At 50.9% G+C, this 24,222-nt stretch overlaps 1 protein-coding gene across 7 annotated transcripts in view; it reads right to left on the reverse strand.

The window, feature by feature from the left end:
* Nucleotides 1-24,222, reverse strand: part of LOC118674178 (c-Maf inducing protein) — a 234,130-nt gene that overhangs the window by 31,482 nt on the left and 178,426 nt on the right. For 6 of the 7 annotated variants that reach the window (XM_036345576.1, XM_036345572.1, XM_036345575.1 and 3 more), the window contains 5 exons: nt 20,796-20,957; nt 16,254-16,295; nt 10,676-10,738; nt 8,269-8,349; nt 656-759 (listed from right to left, as the gene is read on the reverse strand). In XM_036345576.1, the coding sequence (XP_036201469.1) occupies nt 656-759; nt 8,269-8,349; nt 10,676-10,738; nt 16,254-16,295; nt 20,796-20,957 (452 nt within the window). The remainder of the gene's footprint in view (nt 1-655; nt 760-8,268; nt 8,350-10,675; nt 10,739-16,253; nt 16,296-20,795; nt 20,958-24,222) is intronic. The other variant, XM_036345574.1, reaches the window with a different exon arrangement.

Consider the following 24,222-nt stretch of genomic DNA (forward strand, 5'->3'; position numbering starts at 1 on the left):
ACATAAGAAGAGTCATGACAGTGGCCACTAATACTCCCATCACATTTATGCGTTGTTCTTAGTGTTTGTGTATTAGGTCACTAAAGCCCTCAACTGGATGAAGTGAGTATTGTGATTCTCATTTACAGATTAGGAAACTGAGGCACAGAGAAAAATATTTAAAAATCAAAGCAAAAATAACTCCCCCTACTCAAACCCCAGAAGGGAGTAAGAACCAGAATATTTGGCTTCTTTTTAGCCAAGTTTGGGAGGTAGCTGTCAAAGTCCCCGGTGGTGACTCTCTGGCCACAGGGGATCACTTCCTATACACCTGGCGTGGGAATCCTCCTATTACTCAGGACCATCACCATTTCCTGAGCTCCTACTGAGCATCAGGCACGCTAGGGGCTTCCTCATATACCACCTTCCTTAATCACACAACCCCTGTGTGGAGGACATGGGATCAGAGGTACAGGAATTGGCTCAGTGCCACACAGTAAGTAAGTGCCTGAGACCACAGGTGGTCAGGAGGCTCCAGGAGACCCTCACAGAAGAGGAGACGCTCCCAGCCCCTGAACACCAGTGGCTGCTCTTGGGGCACCCAGGGAGGGCCTGGTTCTGGGCTGAAGGACAGCTGGCTCACAGGCCGGGGGGAGGGGTCGGCTGGGAGACCCACCTCTGAATGAACTTCTTCACCACCTCCATCCCCGCGTTGAGCTCGTTCAAGGCAAGGATGTACTCCTGAGTAAACAGCCTCAGTCGCGGGCACTTCCCAAAGTCCTGCGGAGAGGACGGAGGGTAGGATTGGGACACGCTGCAGCAGAGGCAGGAGACCCGCAGGGGCGGTGGGACCCGCTCTGCCCGGAGCCACTGGTGCGGAAGGCAGCGAGGAAACACCAGCCACCTCCCCTTTCTAGAAAGCGCACACATTCACATTTTCTCTTCAATAGCTTGGCCTAGTGACACGCATGCTTATACCCTGTGACGGCTGACAACAGAGACCAGGACCCGTCCTGTCACAGGCGGGTTTCTGGCATGTGTAGTCACCCATGGTGGTCGGCAGGGTCAGCAGGCCACACAGACATGGTCGGAAAACGGCCAACAGGGCCTCCCTCTGCACGGCCACGAGGGGACTGCGGACGTTTCTACTGCAGCCACCTGACGGGTTCTGTCCCCCTGCTTTCTGCGGGCTCTCACCTGACGCCACTCAGAACAGCAGAGTCAGAAGATGCCCCAATCTGGGGCCATCCATTCGGGGGTTGCCTTGGGACTTCTTGGGGTTACGAAGGAGGCAAATGTAGTGTCCAGACATGCTCAGTGAGGAGACACCTTCTCCTGAGTGAGAGGACAGAGGCGGCCCGAACAACAGGCGTGGCCCCAGGTGGGGAGGGTTGCAGCCCAGGGCTCCACAGGGGGCTCCCCAATCCTCTTGGCTGACCCTAGCCACCCACTGTGCTCCTCACTAAACTGAAGAGCGTCGATGACTTTGGCTATAAAGAAGCCACCCTCAACGGGCACATGGGATCAAAGAGGCAGATCACACAGAAGGATGAGCTCAAGAAAGGCTGATGGGACAAGTAAGGGTGTGTTTGTGTGAAGAATGTAGAGTATGGGAGGAGGTGGGTGTGAAAAATGTGGGTATGAAAGGAGGTGTGTGTGTGAGAGACATAAGTGTGAGAGGAGGTGTGTGTATGACACATGCAGTATGAGGGGAGGTGTGTGTGTATGAAAGATGTAAGTGTGAGAGGAGGTGTGTGTGAGAGACACAAGTGTGAGAGGAGGTGTGTGAGAGACATAAGTGTGAGAGGAGGTGTGTGTGAGAGACATAAGTGTGAGAGGAGGTGTGTGAGATGTGGGGTGTGAGAAGAGGTGTGTGTGAGAGACATAAGTGTGAGAGGAGGTGTGTATGAGAGACATAAGTGTGAGAGGAGGTGTGTGAGAGACACAAGTGTGAGAGGAGGTGTGTGAGAGACATAAGTGTGAGAGGAGGTGTGTGAGAGAGATAAGTGTGAGAGGAGGTGTGTGAGATGTGGGGTGTGAGAAGAGGTGTGTGTGAGAGACATAAGTGTGAGAGGAGGTGTGTGTGAGAGACACAAGTGTGAGAGGAGGTGTGTGTGAGAGAGATAAGTGTGAGAGGAGGTGTGTGTGAGAGACATCAGTTGAGAAGGAGGTGTGTGTGAGAGACATAAGTGTGAGAGGAGTTGTTTGTGAGAGACATAAGTGTGAGAGGAGGTGTGTATGAGAGACATAAGTGTGAGAGGAGGTGTGTGTGAGAGACATAAGTGTGAGAGGAGGTGTGTGTGAGAGACATAAGTGTGAGAGGAGGTGTGTGTGAGAGACATAAGTGTGAGAGGAGGTGTGTTAGAGACATAAGTGTGAGAGGAGGTGTGTGAGAGACATAAGTGTGAGAGGAGGTGTGTGAGAGACATAAGTGTGAGAGGAGGTTGTGGTGAGAGGACATAAGTGTTAGAGGAGGGTGTGTGAGAGACATAAGTGTGAGAGGAGGTGTGTATTGATAGACATAAGTGTGAGAGGAGGTGTGTGAGAGACATAAGTGTGAGAGGCATAAGTGTGTGTGAGACATAATTGTAGAGGAGGTGTGTGAGAGACATAAGTGTGAGAGGAGGGGTGTGTGAGAGACAGCAAGTGTGAGAGGAGGTGTGTGTGAGAGACATAAGTGTGAGAGGAGGTGTGTGAGAGACATAAGTGTGAGAGAGGTGTGTGAGAGACATAAGTGTGAGACGAGGTGTGTGAGAGACATAAGTGTGAGACGAGGTGTGTGTGAGAGACATAAGTGTGAGAGGAGGTGTGTGTGAGAGACATAAGTGTGAGAAGAGGTGTGTGTGAGAGACATAAGTGTGAGAGGAGGTGTGTGAGAGACATAAGTGTGAGACGAGGTGTGTGAGAGACATAAGTGTGAGACGAGGTGTGTGAGAGACATAAGTGTGAGAGGAGGTGTGTGAGAGACATAAGTGTGAGAGGAGGTGTGTGAGGTGTGAGGTGAGAGAGGTGTGTGTGAGAGACATAAGTGTGAGAGGAGGTGTGTGTGAGAGACACAAGTGTGAGAGGAGGTGTGTGTGAGACATAAGTGTGAGAGGAGGTGTGTGTGAGAGACATAAGTGTGAGAGGAGGTGTGTGAGAGACATAAGTGTGAGAGGGTTAAGTGAGAGGAGGGTGTGTGAGAGACGCAAGTGTGAGAGGAGGTGTATGTGAGAGACACAAGTGTGAGAGGAGGTGTGTGAGAGAGATAAGTGTGAGAGGAGGTGTGTGAGATGTGGGGTGTGAGAAGAGGTGTGTGTGAGAGACGTGAAGTGTAGGAGTGGTATGTGTGCGGGAGAGAGAGGTGGCCTGATAGGAAGGTCTGTGTGCTGGGTGGTGAGTAGGAGCAGAGGGAAGGTGGCTGATGCGTGGCTGCTAAAAGTGACGGGGCACAGGCTGGAAAGAGGAGGAGGAGGAGGAGGCGGGGAGGAGAGGGAGAGGAGGCGGGAGGGAGAGGAGGCGGGGAGGGGGAGAGGAGAAGCGGGAGGAGAAGATGGAGGAGGAATAATCTGTCCAAACTCAGCCCTGGGGGGAAGACACTCTGTCTCCACCAACCAGCTCAGGCCATGGGTGCCTGTCTTACCTCAGCTGGAGCCTAATTAAGGGGCACTGAGCACAGACACAGGGACCCCCTGCTCCAGTGAGTGATGTTATTAGAGACTGACATCTTCTCAGCTGCCCCAATGCAGCCCGTCAACGTGGTGGGTGACAGAGGTCAGCGTGGAGAGGACAGGCGTGGGAGGGAGGAGCGTCAGCCAGGAGAGGGCCTGGGGGTCTGCAGATAGGGACTGGAGGCTTCGCCGTGAGCTGGGTTTTGAACAGTCGGGAGGGGCAGCCTGTGGTCACAAAGTTGACCACAAGACAGAGAGCGCCTGGTGGTCTCCAGACGCATCTGTCCCCCTACTGCCCCGCTCTGTGAAACCCATTTAATAGAAAGCACCCTGAATCAGGACTCTAATCTGAAACAAAGCCAGGAGACTTTCCTTAAGGACCCAAATGATCCGCGGGCCGGCATGTGAGCTGAGGAGAATGTCCCCCCTGCCCGCCGGCCAGCACACAGGGGCATCTCTAGAGCTGTGGCTGCTTCACCTGAGCCAGGGTCCTCAGGACAACCTGGGGCTCATCTGATGCCATCCTGTCCACCAGGACAGGGCAGAAGAAGCCATGGAGAAATACACATGTGTATGCATACACTCATCCGTAACGTGCACAGACACGCACACATATGGACACACATATACACAAATGCACATACACATGCATGCACACACACAAAGCACTGAGCTGGAAGATGAGGTCCTTGCAGGACAACAACACTGAAGCTTGATTGTGCTTTCAAGGTTGCCCCGAATCCCCAAGTCCCTGGAAATGGGTGACAGGAAAGCTGTGTGGCCTTGGGCTGCCAGTCCTCTCTGTGTCCCCACCGTCAAATAAGGGTTGAAAGAACTGATTTCTAAACCCTTCTACCTCTAAGGTTTCATGATGCTATGAAAACTGCTTCACTGAACCCTGCTAAAAGGAACTGCTGTTATCTTAGCTATTAGATTTCTGGATAGCCAAGGCCATTTCCTTGGAAATGAACACGACATATGGGTCTGGTGGCCTTTTGAAATGTGGATGCAGGCCCTGGCCTGTGTGGCTCAGTTGGCTGGGGATCATCCCATGCACTGAAAGGTTGCTGGTTCAATTCCCAGTCAGGGCACATGCCTAGGTTGTGGGCTTGATCTGGGTGGTGGGTGTGCAGGAGGCAGCCAATTGATGTTATACTCTCATACTGACGCTTCTCTCTCTCTTTCTAAAAAAAAAAACAAAAAAAAAACTATTCTTAAAAACAGAAAATGAAGGATATTTTTCCTCTTTGGAAAAGTCAAATATGCTCCCCTTGGAAAGTAGGCCAGATCACTCAGTGGTCCACTGGGGACCACAGTCACATCTTCTTGCCTCCTCTGCCAAAACAAGAACACTCCAATGAGTGGTGTGTGCATACAGGGACCATGGTCATCCTAGGAAATACAGTTTAACAAACTGTTTAGAATCTACAGGGGAACATACCAAAGGACTGCTTCCATCTGAATCGAATGTTCATTTCTGCCCCATGGTAACACTCTTTGAGACTCTTAACCTCTCTAAGATTCAGTATGCTTATCTATGAAATTGGGGCACCTGATATATTTGCAGAAGATGCACCCTGAGAATAGGGGAAGTTCCAAAACCCCAGAACACCACTGTGCTGTGTGATTTCCCGTTTCCCCAAATGCCTCCTTAATGAGAAACACTGCACACAGGTGAAGAGAAGTCACACTATGCTGACAGGTGTGTGGCTGGCGGCAGGCTAGGCACACTCACTAACTAACCAGTGACTAGATTCCTCACATCAGCTCAGAGTCCCAGCTCCAAAATGGTGCATCGGCCTACGGCCAATTACTACTAAATGGTGACAGGGAAGGCCAGCCGTGCTCTCTGCACCTGGTATCAGCCACTTCTCACACATCTCTGCTGCACGAGGGGTGCTCCCCTGTTCCGTCCACAGTTCTCTTCCCACTTAATGTGTAATTAGTAGTTGCTTTATAGCAGCTCCAGACTCCAGAGTCACTTAGGGAAGTTCTTTAAAAGTGAAGTGAGAATTCGTGCTTGAGGGCCCCTGATGTCTGCCAGGCCACAACAGAGCTATAAATTCTGGATCTGCCTTGTAGCTGTTCTGATTTTTATCCAGAAAATTATTACATGGTCAACACTCCAGGCCCATAAAACTAGCCAAATATAAGGGAGATGTTGTATGGTTAAGCTATGCAAGGCTGCCTGAATTTTGACATTTTTCCCTTTGAAGTCAGATTTCCCAAAAGAACCCTTATTAAAGTCTACTGACTACCATGAAATATGCAAAAGTGTTCATGTGCCTGGGGAGGCCTGGGCTGGGCCAAGTATGCCCTCGGTAAGGCTCTGTCATTGGTAAGTTGTGATGGGAAGTCCTTTGCAAAAGAAACTGCAGAACCTTTGCTTTGGACTCTGAAAGGGTGCCGCCTTCTCCTCACACCACATCCAGTAATTTTAAAATCAACAATCAGAGACCCTTTCCTCCCGAGGTAGCCGAAGCCAGAGTGCATTTGAAACTGTTAAAGCCCACATCAAGGCAGGACCTCCTCTGCACCAAGAGATGGGGAGTTTGTTAGTCCTGGAGGAAGAATCAAATGAACTATCCCCCTCTCCTCTGTGCTCAGAAAATAAGAAATGCATTTATCTTAAACCAAGAAAGATCTCAGAAACAAGCAACAGTTTAATTATGGTGTGTGATCACTCAGAATCACCAGATTCAAACAGAATTCGTATGGGACCAACACGGTTCAACTGGTAAGCCACCTCTGGGCTCTGAGGGAGAGTACTGCAATTGATTGATGATGTCTGCCACCATGCATTTCCACTCCTGATGGGGTTGGGAGGGGGGTGTCACGTAATCTTCCTTGGGGGCATGTTGTGGAGATCGGAAAGCTACTTCACAAAGTAAACTGCTGGCAGGGCACCCTTTTTCAGAGTTGTTTTCAACATGCTAAATCCCCACAGGGCCAGGGCAGCAGTCAGAGGCACCTCACAACGAGGTGATCACGGAGCTCCGGGTCATCCAGGTAAATCTCAGCCTGGGCTGGGAGCTGGCTTGGCAGCGCACGCTGGACACGGCCCTCGCTTTAGTCTGCCTGCTCCTCAGCGCCAGGAGCCCTTACAGCTGCTCACAGTTTCCCTAAGGAACCTCTGGTCTCGGCCCCTCATCTGTAAAGGGAGGTCATGGACCATCACAGGGGTGAATGACAATACGCTTGAGGGTCACACTCTGTCTGGCTCTAAGGAGGTGTGACAGATGTTAGTTATGCTTCTTCCTCATTCCCCATGTGTAATGTGGAGGAGATAATGATACCCAGAGATGAATGGGGCCACTCAGACTGTGAGTGCCTGGTCCACTGCAAGTGTGCAATTCTGCCACTGTTTTGTTTGTTTGTTTAAATGTATTTTAAGTGATTCAGAGAGGAATGGAGAGAGACAGATAGAAACATCAATGATGAGAGAGAATCATTGATCAGTTGCTTCCTGCATGCCCCCCACTGGGGCATCGAGCCCACAAACCGGGCATGTGCCCTCGACCAGAATCAAACCAGGGACCCTTCAGTTTGCAGGCTAATGCTCTATCCACTGAGCCAAACCGGCTAGGGCTGGGCTGCCACTGTTTTTGTTTTTTTAATCTTCACCAGAGGATATTTTTTCCCATTGATTTTCAGACAGTATGAAAGGGAGGGAGGAAGTGGGGAGAGAGAAACATCAGTGTGAGAGAGACACATTGACTGGTTGCCTCCCACATGCGTCCTGACCAGGCCCGGAGATCGAACTTGCAACTGAGGTACATGCCCTTGATTGGGAATTGAACCTGCTACCCTTTGGTCTGCAGGCCGATGCTCTACCCACTGAGCTAAACCAGCCAGGGTGTGTATGCTTTTTTTTTTAACTAACTAAAGCTCATACATTATTCAGAGTTCCTCAGTTTTTCCCTAATGTCTTTTCTGTTTTAGGGTCCCATGCAGGGCACCACATTACATGCAGTTGTCGTGTCTCCTTGGACTCTCTGCATGGGACAGTTGCTCAGCCTGTCCTGTTTGTACTGACCTGCACGGTTTTGAGGAGCCCTGTCAGGGGTTTGCAGCATGTCCCTCAACTGGATCTGGTCTGACATTTTCCTCTTGATCAGACTGGGGTTGTGGGTTTGAGAGGCAGACCCCAGAGGTAAAGGGACAACCATCACCGTGCCTATCACGGTTGGTTGCTGACCTTGATCACCTGTGGGGACGGTCAGGTTTCTCCACGGTACGGCCACTCTGTCCCCCTCCCCCTCTCCATCCTGTACGCTCTGGAGGGCCGTCACTAGGAACAGGCCCCAGCGAAGGAGGGAGGAGTTCTGCTCCCTCCTTTAGGGTGGAGTATCTCACAGACACCATGTGGGACTGCACACAGGGAGACCATCTCTTCTCCCCGAGCCATCCTATTTCTGTTATTCTTACCGCCCGTGAAGAGATTCTTCCTGTCGCCGGAACAGAAAAACAAAGAACCAAAGGGGACAGGCCACACGCAAACCCGAGTTAAACAGAATCCCAGCCCCAGTCCCTGGCTGTCGGGGCGGCCAATCCCAACCCAAAATCTTTATAAAAGTGAACGGCCGGGAAGGTGTGCCCACCTCCCCCGGCTCTGTGGTCAGGGTGCTGGGAGACTCACCATGTTATGCTTGAGGATTCTCTGGACCACGGGCGTGAACACCTCGATGACCACCATGGACCGGGGCCGCTCTCTGCAGTGCTGGGGAGACAGGGGGACATGGTCGGCCCCTCGCCTCGGCCCCTCGCCCAGGGAGCTCAGCATGGGGCTTGGGTTCCCTGCTGGACAGTGTGGCATGGCTCTGTGTTCATATTTTTGGAGGAAGAAAAGTGGATGAGGAAGGGAGTTTACGTTTGCTTTTTATTCTGATCTTAAAGTCTGAGCGTGTTTCAGGCGGCGCAGGAAGGCGCGGTTCTGACACGGCCCCTGCTTAGTGCGATGAGACTGCAGCACTAAGACCCAGCACAGGGCCTGGCACAGGCGTTTCCGCGTAACCAGTGCAAGAGCACCTGGGGTTTGGTGCCGGACACGAGTGTTGAGAACTCTGTGGCTTCTCCACTGCTGGCTTTGATACCCTGCAGCAGTCTGCAGGCCAGTGCAGCTCTCAGTGTTCCATCTCACGGGCATGGAGCTTTGATTTCAAACTGAAACTGAAGGCCTCAGGTGGAGCAGACAAGAGCCCACCACTGCAGCACACGCACAGCCTGCCTGGGCCTGAAGGTGCTGTTTCCCAGCCCTGGAGGACACCGTACTTGGGAATTAGAAATCGGGGCTTTCCTGGGAAATTAAGATGTACTAACTTTCCTCAGATCTTGGGGTCCCAGTTGTGAAGTTTGGCAGGAGAGACTGCCCAGCGTGTCCAGAGCTGGCCCAGAGTGGACCTGGTGGGGCGGCTCTGTTCCCCTCAAGCTCTCTTCTCTGGAGGACTGTCTGGTGGGCGAGGCACTGAGGCTGTGGCTTTGCCCCCACACCCCTCGCCGCCACTCCCCGAGGGAAAACAGGCAAAAAGCTTACAGGTCCCCCTGGCTGGGACCCCTCGCTCCAGATGGCAGGGCAGCCTTCTGTTTTAGAATCAATGGAGACTCCTACCAGGTAGTGCCCAAAAGGATGGTTTGGTCTCATCACTGTTTTTAAACTGTGCTAACCATTTACTCTGAACAGAGGTCCATTGCACTAGAACAAGTCTGTAAATCATGAGACCTGGGAGAAAACATACAGCTGAAAGGAGACAAAAGGCAGATCTGGATTAAATTGGACCAAATATCAAGAGAAGAGATGACACCTGCTGTGACAGGTGAGGAGCCCACACACTGGGTTATCTGACCCACCCTCTCGGGGGCAGGGAGGCCTATCTTGTCTGCAGTCTCACCAAGCTGGTGCTTCTTCCCTTCGTGTGCCCCGAGGGCGGGGCCTGGGTGCAGCACAGGAGGCTGACGCCTGGCCTGTGTGCAAGCACGCTCTTGCACACACACACACGCAGGTACAACTGTATAGTTGGGCACTCACCCACTTGGACCCACCTTACCTGCTTGGACTGGAGGGCACACACTGGCATGTGCCCACATTAAGAATGTACCCTGGGCACTTCGGGCCAGCAGGCTGGGCCCACCCTCTGCTCTGTGGGTCGCTGAAAAAGGTCTCCTGATGGAGAGATAGGGCCAAAGAGGATGACACAATCCTGTTTCCCTAAACCTCGTGTCACCTGACAAACACAGAGAGAGCGCACACTCCCTGGGTGAGGGGCCCAGGGGTGAAGGGCAGGGATAGAGCAGTAGGTGTACCCCAGTGTCCTTCCCTTCAGAACCATCAGGCCTCCCAGGTGCCGCTTTGCCAGGCCATGTGGGAGGAAAGGAACGCAGCGAGGTGAGTCACCAGGAGAGACCAGGGTAGTGTTGGGAAGCAGCAACCTAGGCCTTCGCCTTTCCAAGGACATTAAATTATGACATAAAAAAATCACACAGCAAAGAACAAAAGCAGATTGTGTTCAGCCCCAGGCCACTGCAGTGTGCTGGCAGAATGAGGGATGCCTGGTCCCCGACGTGCCCTGGACATGTTCCGAGTAAATCCCACTGCGAGGCTGGCGCTGTGTCCCTGGGAGCGGGTGTCCCACTCGGCTCCTCCCAGCTAACCTGGCATCCCGACTGCTTTCCCTGCTCAGGAAAGCCCCACGGCCATGCCCCCACTGTGGGCCAGCTGGTGCTCAGAGGAGCCCTGGCTAAAAATAACCCAGCTGACGTCAGGAGCCCAGAAAATCTGCTGCAAACTTCTCCCAAGACAGCCACAAAGACATTCCAAAGAAAAGCTGGAAACTCCTCCCTGACCCACTGGTTTAGACCCTGGGCCTCGATGATCACCTGTGTGACCGAGAGGGGGCTGCAATCCTAAGAACAGGGTACCTGGCTTGCCTTCCAGCCGTGTCCAGGGCAAGGCCCTGGGTTTTTAACAAATTGTGCCAAGCCAACCCCTAGCACCCACACAGGGAGGCAGGCTGGTCTTGCAGACGCAGCCCACTTCTGCCATGTCATACCTTGCAAAAGAATTCACAGAGATCTGGTGGTGGATGGTTGTTTTCCAGCAAAGGGGCGATTGCCTGAAAGACAATGAACCCAGTGTCAGTCGGAATCTCTAGAAGGAAGCGTATGGCAGGTGTGTCTAACAAGAGGGATGACTCATGATGGAAAGCACAACCTCCCTGTCACCCTCTGGGCAAAAAAGGCCCATTCTCTAACCTGCATGCCGGGGCCCCTAAACTGGGGGGCACATGGTTCCCTTAGAGAAGGTGATACAAGCTCTGAGCTGCACCCCAGAAACATGCACATATAATGATGCATGTGACTTCAGGGTTTCATGACCTGCTGGTGTCCCCTCAGATTACAGTCCCTGACTTTGAGGCAGGATCGTGGCTTCGAGCCAGGCTTTGGGGGCAGAGTCCTGGGCGGGAGTCCTGATCCTGGTGCTCACTGTAGTGTGACCATTAGAGCAAGTTATTTCCTGTCTCTGAGCTCCCGGGCTCCCACCTGCAAAGTGGAGCAGAGTTGCTGTGAGGGTGAGAGGTCACATGTGCAGAGGCATTGATCAGCCTCGCACTGCTGACATTTGGGCTGGTTGTTCCTATGGTGGCAGCTGCCCTGTGCACTGTGGGATGTCTAGCAGTATCCTTGTTCTCAACCCACTAGATGCCAGGAGTGACTCCTAATACAGTGGTGACAATCAAAAATGTCTCCAGAGACACTTTGCTTTATACTCAGGAAGGCTGCGATATTTACTGACCCTTGAATTCATTTTTTAGGAGACTTGGTAAGCCAGCTGGACAATAATTACTGGTTCCACTGCCATTCCTATGCAAGGGTCCCCTGCACTGCATGGTGTTTGATTCTCTATTTTTTGTCCCTTTCATAATTCGTTTTAATGAGTTTGCTAAACTTCACATTCAAATAACATTTTTGAACAATTAAATGGTGTGTCCTGACATTGCCAAATGCCCCCTCGGGTAGAGAACTGGTCCCAGCTGAGAACCCCCGGTGCAAGTGCCTCTCACAGAGCCTGCAACAGGCCAGCGCTCAATAAATGTAGCTACTAGTGGTTAATAGCCATGTGAAGTCCACTCTTTGAACCGTTTGCCACACTGGGCACATCAGGAAACAGACCAGGACCCAGCAATGAAATTGCCAGGCTGTGTGACAACTCAACTCAACCTCTCTGGGCATTAGACTTCTAGTCCATAAAATGGGGAAAACTAGAGATACTGATTCACAGGGTTGTTGTGGGAATTTAGTGAGAGAAAACTCTAGCAGCTCTGGAGTCTCAGGGTTGGTATAAGCCCACTGCCTGGAGCACAGCATGTCACTGATACCATCGCACAGCAGCGAGCAGTGACGATTTTGCCCGACTCCCCGGGAAGGCTCCATGATGACATGGCCTCCCCACAGCCCAGACTCTGCCTGCTTGTTTCAGGGGGTCTCCCTGATCTTCCCCCTACAGCGATGCCCTTGGATATGGGTAGGGACCTTGAAGTAAGGCCTTCTGCTTGTCTGGGACCGTTAGGGAGAAGGTGACCATTAGTTGCCCAGTTACATAGGTGAGAGGCCCTGGGTGAAGAAGGAAGTCCCTGACATGGAGGTCATGTTGGGCAGCACCAACGATCAGGCCCATAAGAGCTGGAGACAAGGCCAGAGTCTTGTTTGTCCAGGGCTGTGCATGTGCCTATTAAAATTTAACTGCTAAGAAATAAACAACTTTAACTGAAATAAAATGTAGAATGCATTCCTCAGTTGCACTAACCACACTTCAGTAGCCAGGTGAAGCTGGTGGCTGCCATTCTTGATGGTGCAGACAGAGAACATTTCCACACTGAACATTCTCCTGGACAGTGACTCAGTGTCGGGCGCCTTGCAAGGGGGTGGGGGTGGGGAGGTTGGATTCTGCTGTCCCCTCCAATGTGCTGGCCTGGGAGGAGTGAGCTCACAGCAGGGACAGTGGGGCAGGGAGCCGCTGCCTGGCCCATGGCTCTGCTCCCCAGGCCCAGCTCTGGGAGAAGGGACGACATGCAGGGTGCACCCCCTGGGTTGAGCCCCTTTAATCACATGGGGCCCCTCTTTCATGGGAATGAGTTAAGGAATAGAGGAGTGGGAACAAATTAAGTGCCCACAGGTGTGGGTTCAGTGCTTCCACAGCATTTTTCTTATTTGATTGCCAAACTCGGTGAGGTCAGGCAGTAGTTACTTCCATTTACACAGATAAAGAGACAAAAGGTCAGGGAAGTTACAAAGCCTGCCCTAATCACAGAATGATAATTTTACAACATATAATTAATAAAAACGTTTATTTTTGTGTGGAATCTTTCTATGAGCTCAGCATAATAGGTATATTAGCTCATTTAACCCTCTCAGCAGCCCTGTAGGAAAGGCCCTGTTGTCATACCCATTTCATAGACGAGGAGACTAAGGCTTAGAGCGTCAAGTTAATTGGAAACTATCTGAATGGCTGCCTGGTTAAATAACAATATCCTTGAGCCAGTAGAAAGAATGGGGGTAGGCCAGTGGTCCTCAACACTGTGACTTTGCGTCCCAGGGGACATCAGCACGTGGAGACATTTTTTACTGTCGCCACAGGGGAGTGCTACTGGCATCTAGAGGGCAGTGGCCAGGGATGCTGCTCAACATCCTACAGTGCACACAGGACAGTCCTCACTACAAAGAATGACCCATCCCCAATGTCACCAGTGCCAAGGGCGAGAAACGCTGGGGTAGTTATGCACGAAAAGACTTGAAAGAATTTCCAGAACATTCGTTAAGTAAAAAAGCAAATGCAGAACAACACACACAACATGACATCATCGATGTTAAAAACAAAAAGCAAAAAGACAACCATGTCTGTCTGTGTGGCTTTGTCACCACTGGAAACCCCTAGGGCTGCCTCTGAAGAGGGTGCTGGGATGGGGTAAATTTTTTCTTTTTGCAATTAAAATACACTCATGAAATACTTGCAAAATCAAAGATAATTTTAATGAAATTAAATAAAATTTAAAGTTCTTCCCTTACTTGCCCAAGGTCACAGCTAGTAGGGGGTGGGCCCAAGGTCTGCACTTGGCTCTGAACTTGAGCCCACATTCAGCTTTAAACCCATTCCTCACCAGCACAGGGGAAGGCAGCTGGCATTTGGCCTCCAGGTCCACACTCACCCAGTGACACTCCAGCTGTTACCAACCAGCAGTTACCTATTGCACGACTGATGGATTGAATAAAGCCAACTCAAGTTACTTGTAAAAGTACTCTAAAAAATAAGTTCATAAAAAAATACCAGCCCCGTTGGGAGAAGACTAATTGCCAATAGGCCAAATCAGATAATGTAATTGCTGAAATGAAAGGAGGCTGCAGAAGGCTTCATGGTAATGGAACCAGCATCGGGAATAAAGAATGCTGAAAGGAGGGCTGAGGGCCAGATCCTCAGATCAATTCTTCCCTGTTCTCAGGCATCCCCGCTGAGCAGGGAAGCTCAGCCAGGCCCAATTAAGGGTCAGCCCAGCCAAAGTAGCTGGCTAAATGCAGCCTGGATTTCTCGGACCAAAATGTCTTTCCCAGGCTTGTCCTAAGTCCAAAGCCCTTGCCTCTCCTCTCCAGGGCTGAGGGGCACAGTGGGACCCACAGGTGTTGTCAGAAGAGAGGAAGATGCCAACTCCTTGCTTGGCATATACATTCCTGCCTGCTTCTCCACCAACCAGTCTCGCCACTTTGCCTTTGCATGGACTGGGCCTCCTGCCTGGACTGCCTCTCCTGGGAGCACGCCTACTCCGTTTGCTTACCTCCTCCTGGAAGCCCTCTGCCATCTCCCTCCCAGCACCCTCCCTGTCCTCTGTGCTCCTCTAACACCCGGACAAATTTGAACCTCTGACCATTACGTGATTATCTGTTGACTTGCCAGGTCCTCCCAGCTCACAGTAAATCCCTCAATGGTAGCTTCATAACTATGGAATAGAGACTAGTGTCTGACACATACTTGTATTCACATGTCAACAAATGCTTGTTAAATTATATTGTTAATTAATAGTATACCAGAGAAAGGTGGGGGTGGGTGATTGGGGGTGCCCCGGTGGATGCTCGCTGGTCTGGCCAGAGATGGCAATGGGTGGTCAGGCTGGAACACGGGAGAAACCTCTGTATTTTTAGCAAATACTCAGTGAGAACCTACTATGTGCCAGACACTGTATTGTTGCTCCACAGAAATTGCTGCCTTTACTGTCAGCAATAAAAGGCCTAGGGCTGTGGTCGGCAAACGGAGGCTCGTGAGCTCTTTGGCCCCTTGCGTGTGACTCTTTGGCCCCTTGAGTGTGGCTTTTCCTAAGCCTTAGGAGTACCCTAATTAAGTTAATAACAATGTACCTACCTATATAGTTTAAGTTTAAAAAAATTGGCTCTCAAAAAGAAATTTCAATCGTTGTACTGTTGAAATTTGGCTCTGTTGACTAATGAGTTTGCCGACCACTGGCCTAGGGCTTATCTCCTTTGGTGCTGACAGAAAGGACTTAGCTGGGGCAAAGAGGGTGACTGTCTAGACTGGGATCATGAGGGCCAAGTAGTTGGGCACCCAAAGTCCTAATTCAGCTCAGAGGGGCATGGTTGCCCTTGTTTCAAAGGCTGCAGCCATGGGACCTCTTGGGCAGGTGAGTGTTCCAGGTCCTGTCCCAGGCACACAAACCTCTTCCCCTCACTTCCATTTCAAGTCCTGCCTCCCTGCTTTCCACTTCCTTATGCTTTATGCTCTAGCAATGCTGAAGTGTCAAAAAGATACCACGTTATTTTAAATCTCTGTTTACATTTTATTTCCTCTCTCTGGAATGCCTTTACTCTGTTTTGCCATCTGGCAAACTCCTATTGATCCTTCAAAACCCAGCTCAGACATCACTGTCTCCAGGAAGTTCTCTGGCTTCTTTCCCAGGTGATTTTGTCACTCTACTCTCTACACAACATGCCTCTATTTTTGCAGTGATCTCATTTGTCTTCCTACAATAGATGATGAATCCTTGGGAGCAGGGGCTGTCTTAGTTATCTGTGGATTCAAGTACCCAGCACAGTGCTTTGCACCCAGTAGGTACAATTTCATTTCTTACTTCTCTCTAGTGAGAGTCATATTTCATAGCTTACAACCACGGAGGAAGATACTTTACCCCAGAGATGCTTACATCATAGTCAAGTCCCAGAAAATATCATCTCACTTTGCATATCAGAGAGAATTAAAAGTTACTATTTGTGGCTTAATTAGGAGACAGGGCCTGGGCAAGAAAGAGACCGGCTACATTTCCACTAAGGGTTTTGCCTCTGAATAAGTTATATGGTCTCTGCTATCTCCTGCCTTCAACCCCCTCTGCAGACTCGGGCCAGAGGAGGCGATCAAGACACATTTGCTACAAACCTCAAAGACTGATAATTACATCCCCCCAAAATCAATTGGACTCTGAAATGTGCAAAAGCAGGAGCGAGACATGTCTGGCTTGATAAACAGACAGCCGAGCCAGGTCGCTGTGTTAGTGGATGATGCTGGCGCCTCCAGAATTAACTCAAACTGGGGAAGAATTGTGGGCACTGGGAGAGGGATGGCAAGAGACTTACCACAATGATGTTTTCATGCTCCTGGGTCGTCAAGTTTGTGTTCTACAGGATGGAGCACAGAAAGCAGGAGGGAAACAAAAGAAAACAAACAAATATTAATAAAGTGGAGCGTTTGTATCCCGAAGGTCCACAGTTTCAACTGCTTTCAGCCTCTCAGTGCACTGCTGTCACCTGTTCTTAATCACACAGATCAGAAGCCCCTCAGAGGCCTGGTCGGGGCAGGAGAAAAGTACCCCGTGGGGCAGGGTAATCAGGTCCCAAGTCCCTGCTCGCAGCCTGTGAGTTATGTGACATGGACCGACCACTTCTGAGTGAGACTCAGTTTCTTCTTCTGTACATGGGATCCGCTTTGGGCTGCAGGGACAGGATATATGCCACTTGGAAGCCAGAAGACAGGTTCCTAATAAACACGTGAAGAACACTTTTCAGTCTTGACTCTGTGCTGGAGTCTACTAGGAGTGGCATATGTATTATCTCAGTGGTTCTCAAACTGGGTTCCTAGGGAACATTAGTGTTCTATGAGTTGGCCCAAGATGTGTTAGCTAAATTTCAATTCTAACAGTTAATTTTCAAAAAGTATTATTAAGTTGAAGGGATTAAACTTGCTTAATTTTTAGGTTTTCCCCTCAATCTGGAATTTGCTTTCACAATTGGTACCTGTACTGCCATCCTGTGAGTATGTGAATAAGGAAAGGAAGGAATATGCAATAAATGAGAAACCATGGGAAAACTCAGAAACAGCCACTATTGTAGTTTTTGTTAGCTTCAGGGCATGTTCTGCTTTGTCTGTCTTGGTAGACACGGGCTCTCTGGGGTATTCGCATTTTCTAACAGAGTCACGTATGTTGCTCACAAGATGCCTCCTCACTGGACAACGAATGGCAAGATCGACAGTTCTGGGTTCTAGAAAGAGCCCACGGCACCCACCACCTGGACAGGTCTAAGGAGCGCTGGGATATCTAATGAGCTCACACCCGCTGAAGCAAAAGGAAAGCTAGCGCGCCGTGAATCTGCTTTTGTCCAGCTGCCGAGGGACGAAGGCAGACACAGAACCAGGGTCAGTGTCTGAGCTCCACAAGTCTCCAGGTTCCCATGGAGACAGCCTGATCCGCGATGCTTAGAACCAGGGAACATTTGGGAGGATGTTTTATGGATTCCAACGCCTTTTTCTTTTTGTGGATGTTGGAGTTTGAGCAGCCCATTGAGGGCAGATGATTAAACTTCAGTCATTGTTCAGCTCAGGGCAGATGAAAGCCCAGCTTTGGTCTGGGCTTTGTTCTTTCTTCCCTTTGACTGACTGACTGTCAGTTCGCTATGCCTCGGGCACTGTGTGAGAGCTTTGTAATACTCATGCCACCCATTTCTCTTTCTCATGACCATTCTCCTATTTCCTACTATCCCAACAAATGGGCTACCTGAGTGAGACTCAAAGAGATGTGGCTGCTCACCAGGAACACAGCTAATAGTTGGTGGAGTGGGGATTGGACCCATCTGTCCTGGTTCCAAAGCCTTTATCTCCCAGCACCAAGTGAGGGTGCTCGGCCCATGCAAACGGCAGTTCCCCCTTTCAGCTGCCGTGGGACCAGCCTGTCCCTCACCATGCCCGCCACCTTTCTAGCAAGAGCCTTGGGCCAGCACAGAGGCTGTTTCCTTTGTCAGTCACCGGTGGCAGCCCACTTTTCTGCACCAAGGTCATTTTCAATCCCGGGGGCGGAGCACTCACCAAGAGCCACTGCTTAGAGGGGCACTAAGCTGAGTGGCCACTCAACACACTCAACTCAACAAAGGCCTGGGAGGTAGGGGACACCGGCCAAGTGAAGCCGGTAGACAGATGGTTCTTTCTCAGAATTGTTTGGCTACCCAACAGCTTCCTCTTTCCCCTCCATCCCGCGGGCTACTGCCCACTTTCTGGTTCCTTAGGTGAGAGCTGGTGCCTCTTAGCAGTAGGCCTCAGGAACACTTGAGTAAAGAGAACGAAGAATCTAGCCCCATATATTCTAAGCTAAAAAGGGCAAGGAGAAGGGCGGATCTGTTTGCTTTCCCACTCATGCCATCTAGACATGGAGCTGAGGTCAATGTCACAAACATCTCCCAGGACAATAAAGTGTGACCAAGTATCAAACGCCCCTGCATGTGAGGCACAATGCTAGGCACTGCTTACTTATTAGAGCATCGGCCCTCAAGTCTGTGAAATGGGTGCTAATCTTAGCCCTGTTCACTGATGAAAATTGGGTCCTGAGAGGCCTCGGAACCTGCCCAAGGCCAGTTAGCTCCTGAGGGCGGAACTAGGTCTTTCTGACTCCACACATTTGCTCTTAACCACTGCCCCACACAGAGGGGGCGGGGGGTCTCCCCTCCGCTAAAAAGGCTCCACCAAGGCAGGTTCATGCCACACTGAGGCACAAGAGCATGAGCTTCGCCATCGGGCAGGCCTGGGCGTGGGTCCTGGCCCACCACTTCTCCGAGTGACCCTGGGTGGGCGCCTTAACCTCTCAGAGCCTCTGGTGACCCTTCTGCACATTTGAATACTTACCTTGCAGGGTCTCTGGGAGAAATGTAAAAATGAGCTCTAAATGCCCGACAGTGATTGTCATTGAGCGTGTGCTGAAAAGGTGCTAGTGTCACTCGGAGAGGTGGAAGCCTCACTGGAGGAGGTGCCACCTGGGCTGCAGTCCTAGCTCTGTCCCTTACCAATGGCCGCGCCCCCTGGGCATGTAATCACATGAAACATATCTGAGATGGGAAAGAAATCCCACCAAGAGGGTGGCCACAGTGCCATCAGCCACCTCTGCCATCATCTTGACAATGAGCCTGACTTTATGTTGGTGGACAAGACTGGTGGGGCGGAAGGGGCGGGCCATGTGGTCCTGCAGTAAGAACGACACAGCCCTAAGATGGAATAGAATGCCCAGCCCCACTGCATGCTTGGCAGGCTGGTGTCTCTGGACCTGTTTCCTCATCTGTGAATGGAGACAGCAAGGCTCATCTCTCAGGGAGAATGTATTAAATGAGATGTTGAGTGCTGGCACCTGGCGCCTGCCTAGCACAGAGCAGCTGCTTCCTGCAAATGAGCTGCCTTCCCTTCCCCACTGAGAAGCCAGCCCCTGGCCTCCTACCCTTCTCCTGCTCAGGACGGAAGCCAGCACTTGAGGCTGAGCACATAGCACCTGGCCTCCAGTTCCAGACCTTGACCCTCAATCCTTTCAGAGCCTGAGTCTTTATGCCTCTGCGGAACACAGCTGGTGTCCCACCCGACGACACATCCTCTGCTCTTCTGCTTGCGACCGTCACTTCCTCTCGCCCTTACGTCCTCCCAGGGTGAGGCACCCTCTCAAGGCAGTAGACAGATAAGGCCTGGGCCAGTTTCCTGGACCAGCAGGCAGTGACCTGTCCAGGCCTGCAGAGAGAAGGGCAGTCTAGGCAGCAGGGAGCGTGTGTGGAAGTCAAGGGGGCCATGTAGGAGCTACCCAGGGAACCAGGGTGTCAAAGGACAGGGGCCACCCTGAGGGAGGGGGACAGAAAGAAGGGGACAGAAGCATCACTCTGGTGGCCATGTGTAGTTTAAATCAGGAGTCATCAACTCTATAGTGTCCCCAGGGGACCAGGAAGGCAAATAAACAAGAGTGTTAATATTTGTGAAGTGCTTAGAATAGCGCCTGGGCAGAGTAAACAGAAGTGTGTTTCCTAGCGCCCCTTGCCTTCTAACGAACAGTGTGCCTAGCTCCCTGACTGAGTCTCCCGTGTCTGTCCCCTGCCAGGACGTAAGCTCCAGGAGAGCAGGGGCTTGTCTTCACTCAAATGCCCAGGATGGCGCCTGGCCCACAGCACACACTCAGAGCGCTGGCCGACTGGCAAAGCAGACGGCTCAGGTGGGTGGCGCAAAGCATCACCAGCTGAAAATTGCTGCCGAATTTCCTGATTGTTTTTTAAAGAGAACTTAAAAATTCTCATTTTGGTGTGAAATCTCCTGATTTTAAAAATCCTGTGCACGTTAAACAAAGTACGTATAGCTATAGGCTGTGGGGGTGGTTAGGGCAGAAATCCATTTGCCTGGACCACTTGGAGCTGAGGTGGGCCAGTGTTGGGGGAGATGGAGATGGGCGGGGACTACCAGCCCAGCACCACGGGGGCAGGAAGGAAGGAGAGTGGGGGGGCTTCCCGATGTGCTCCCTGTTGGGAATGAACTAGAGAATTCTGAAGTCAGCTATCACCACCACCACCAGCCCAGCTTCAGGACCAAGACCAAACCGCCCTCTCTCCCTGCCATGTCCCATCCCCAGGTCCGTCATGGGGCATGGCAGGGTTGTGACAACTGTCCCTTCATCCCTGCCACAAGCCTGGGACAGCTCAGCTGGAAGCACTGGGCAAACCTTCTCAATACCCTTGAATGGCTGGGGGGAACCCCTCACCTCCTAAAGCAACAGGAAGACAAACTCGAATCCAATTCTGGTTGAGGGTTGGTGTGCAGGCAAATAAAAGGAAACAGAATCATTTAAATGGGGGTTCGGGAGGCACACAATCCAGCAAGGGGAAGTGTCTTACCTCTGAGAGCAGTTTTGAGACAATTTCCAGTGGGGCTTGGTTGATGGAGTCATCTTGCAGGGGGGATGTCAGGGCCATGTCCACCAGAGTTCTGATCTCCTTCAAGACAACCTCCCAACGGCTTGGGTTACTCAGGACTTTCTTGTATTTGTAAATCTTTTTCTGGTCAGGAGAAAAAGACACAAACCTGTTATTGACATGCTGAGGGCAGAAGATCCAAGATGATCAAAGAATCGGACAGTTAGGATGCAAAAGGGCCCAAGAAACTGTAGTGTGGGCCATTCTCTGCCCATGAAAAAGTCCACCTGAAATAGGAGGAGTCTTGTCCTAAGTCATCGGTGCGTTTGCAGATGGCCAGGCCTCTGGAACATGGAAGAGTAATTTCTATACTATTTCCAGTGACTTAAGAAAAGGAAAAGAGATTTCTCTTTGAATAATATCTTCTGCCAAACTTATTCCCCAAGTATTCAAATGCAATAGGAGTGGAAACATTCACGGGTCCACAAAGAGACTTTCTTTGAGTGGGAAGCACCGCTTCTGCTCATCTGATCCCAAGAGGTGCCCCTGAGGAGTGGGGTTCAGCTAAGAAACAAGATGGACAGGCTGGGGGCAAGGAATTCCACTCCAGCCAAGCGGGCAAGGAGCCCCCAAGGAAATAAAGGCCATCTTCAGCTCCCACCTGGTGAGGAAAAGGGAGACAGGAGGGAGCATTCTCACCTTCCCGCAGGCGCTAATTGGAAGCTGAAGCCAAGGGCTGCTGCCTCCCTGGACTTGAGGCAGAGTTAGTTCCGCCTCTCTGACATCATGGAAACAGGGGCCCTCCCTCTGAAGGCGGAGGTCCCAGCCAAGTCCCGCCCCTTCCCTGTCCCAGCTTGCTGGGGAGGGAGCCTCTTTCTAAGTGGATGAACTCCTTCATTAGAAGCCCTGCTCCATGGGGAAAACCTAGTTTAGTGTCACTGTGCCAGCGGACATGCCCCAATCACTGAGCCAAAGTCTGAGTGAGGAAAGGAAGGAGGAGAGGCCAGGGTCCCCCACTGGCCCCCGAAGCTGACCACTTAGCTTCTGAGTTAAGAATGACAAAGTGAGCTCTAGCCGGTATGGCTCAGTGGATAGAGTGTCAGCCTGCGAAATGAAGGGTTCTGGGTTCAATTCTGGTCAAGGGCACATGCCCGGGTTGCAGGCTCGATCCCCAGTGCAGGAGGCTGTCAATCAATGATTCTTTCTCATCATTGATGTTTCTATCTCTCTCTCCCTTCCTCTCTGGAAAAAAAAAAAAAGAATGACAAGGTAATCTTGGAAGCCAATGCCTTAAAGAAAGTATTTGGGAACACAGTCCATATCAAACTGAGTAGTAACTTGTGCTGAGCACCGTGGTGGAACCACAGGTCCAGTGCGGAGTCGGGCACACCTGACTCTTTCTATAAAGTACTTCACTCACCGAGCCTCAGCTTCCTCTTTTGTAAGTTAGGCATGAAAATACCTCGCAGCCCCTTGAACTATGCAAACTTAATAAATCCTGGACCCACATGGTCCACTCTCTGTATGGAGTTACATTAGAGAGCAGAGCAGATTAGGACAGCCACCAGCAACAAAAAGGGGATCCGGGTATTTAACCATTCTCTTTTGTAAAACTTTCAAAGGATGAAATATACAACCCACAGCAACACAAAAAGTATCCCATTTTCTTTCTCCCATTTTCTTCACACTCCATGATTTTCTGGAGCTTCTCACTTGCTAATCTATCCCTATCACCACCAGCATCACCCACACAGTTAACTCACAAAGTTTACTTCCGCCTCATCACCCAGATCTTTCCTGTGTAAATCAACTTAGCTTGTCTCTCCTACACACAGCATTCATTCCCTCTGTCCCCACCTCCTTCTCTCTGTCTCTGTCTTTTCATTCTCTGCCCGGGCACCCATTCCGCATCAAGAACTAGAAAGGGACAGAGAGGGCCGGAAGGGCAGAGGAAGACAGCATAGTTTTCACCGGGGGGCGGGGAGAGGAAAAGACCAGGAACATTTCCTTGCCAGTCATTTTGGACCCGACTAGGCGGGGCGGGTGTTTGGTGAACAGTATATTCGTCCTTGATGAGGATGATGGTGAAATCCATGACGTTAATACAAGACGCACCATTTCTCTGAGGCTTTCCTGGGACTGTAACCAGCTCAGTCCTAGTTACCATTAGCGGAGCCTCCCTGACTGATCTAAGCAAACACAGTGCCCGAAGCCTAATGTAGTGGAGACACTTCCCAAGGCAGAACCCAATCCATCCCAGGAGACAAATGCTCCTTTGAGTCCGGGACATTGTGGTTTCGCTCTGTAGCCAGAGAACTGCTTAATTTTTAAACGACCATTTAAGCATGCCATATATTAAGCCCCAAAGAAAACCACAATGATGCATACCCATGTCTTTCCACAGTAGATTCTAGGTTTAAACACGGTCTGAGCTTTAAGTGCCTTCTCTTCTGATCACCTGCAAGTTATTTACTTTTGAAAGAATAAGGACTTCACCATTTTTTTAAAATGATGCATGCTTATTGTAAGAAATTTAAACCATGCTGAAAGCACAAAGGAAAGGATAAGTGAAAAAAGGCTTCAAAAATCCCACATCTTAGAAATAACCACCATTAATCTTTGGTGAACATTATTCCAGCCAACCCTCATTTAAATTTAACTGCACGCAGCCAGCCTGTGAGGTGGGTGGTCGTGAGTACAGTCCCCTACTGGCCACTCAGACAACACTGAGATGCAGGGGCAGCAAGGCCCTGGCCGAAGGGTCCAGTGGGCGCCACCAGCCCCAGTGCAGTTTCCAAGGAGCCCCTCAGGGCTGCACTCAGCCCTAGTGTTCACTGACAGCCCCTCCTTACAGCAGGGAGGACACAGCTCTCCCACGAGCGCCTCTGGAAGAGGCACCCCAGAACAGGGGTCACAGAAGCTGTATTCAAAACCAGAAGGTCCCAGGGGCTTTAACAAGGGCCAAGATTTAATGAGCACGTACTATATACCAGACACTGTGCTGGGCACTTATAGGCATCATCTCATTCCATCCTCACAGTAACCCCAGGAGCTGGGGGCCTGCCATAGGCTGAGCAAACTCTAAGACGAGACCCAGGTGCAAATGGTTTATTTATCTGAGAGGCGCTGAAAGACACATCAGTGCGTGGCGGGGACGAGAGACTGGGAAGAGAAGGCAGTCAATAAGCAGGGCATCATCAAGCATTATGACGGAACAACTGGCAATGTTACCCACTGTGGGAAGGGTGCTGAGCCCACCAGGATCCCTAGGAGACAGTGTAGAACACGCATTAGAGCTGATCCACCCAAGGAGCAAGGACGCTACAGCATTTACCCACTAGTTTCCTGGACACCCCAGTGGCTGTCCTATGCCCTGTGCCCTGGCCGAAGTGCCTCCACAGCCAGAAAC

The sequence above is a fragment of the Myotis myotis genome, unplaced genomic scaffold (genome assembly GCF_014108235.1).
Source record: "Myotis myotis isolate mMyoMyo1 unplaced genomic scaffold, mMyoMyo1.p scaffold_m19_p_19, whole genome shotgun sequence".
NCBI lineage: Eukaryota > Metazoa > Chordata > Mammalia > Chiroptera > Vespertilionidae > Myotis > Myotis myotis.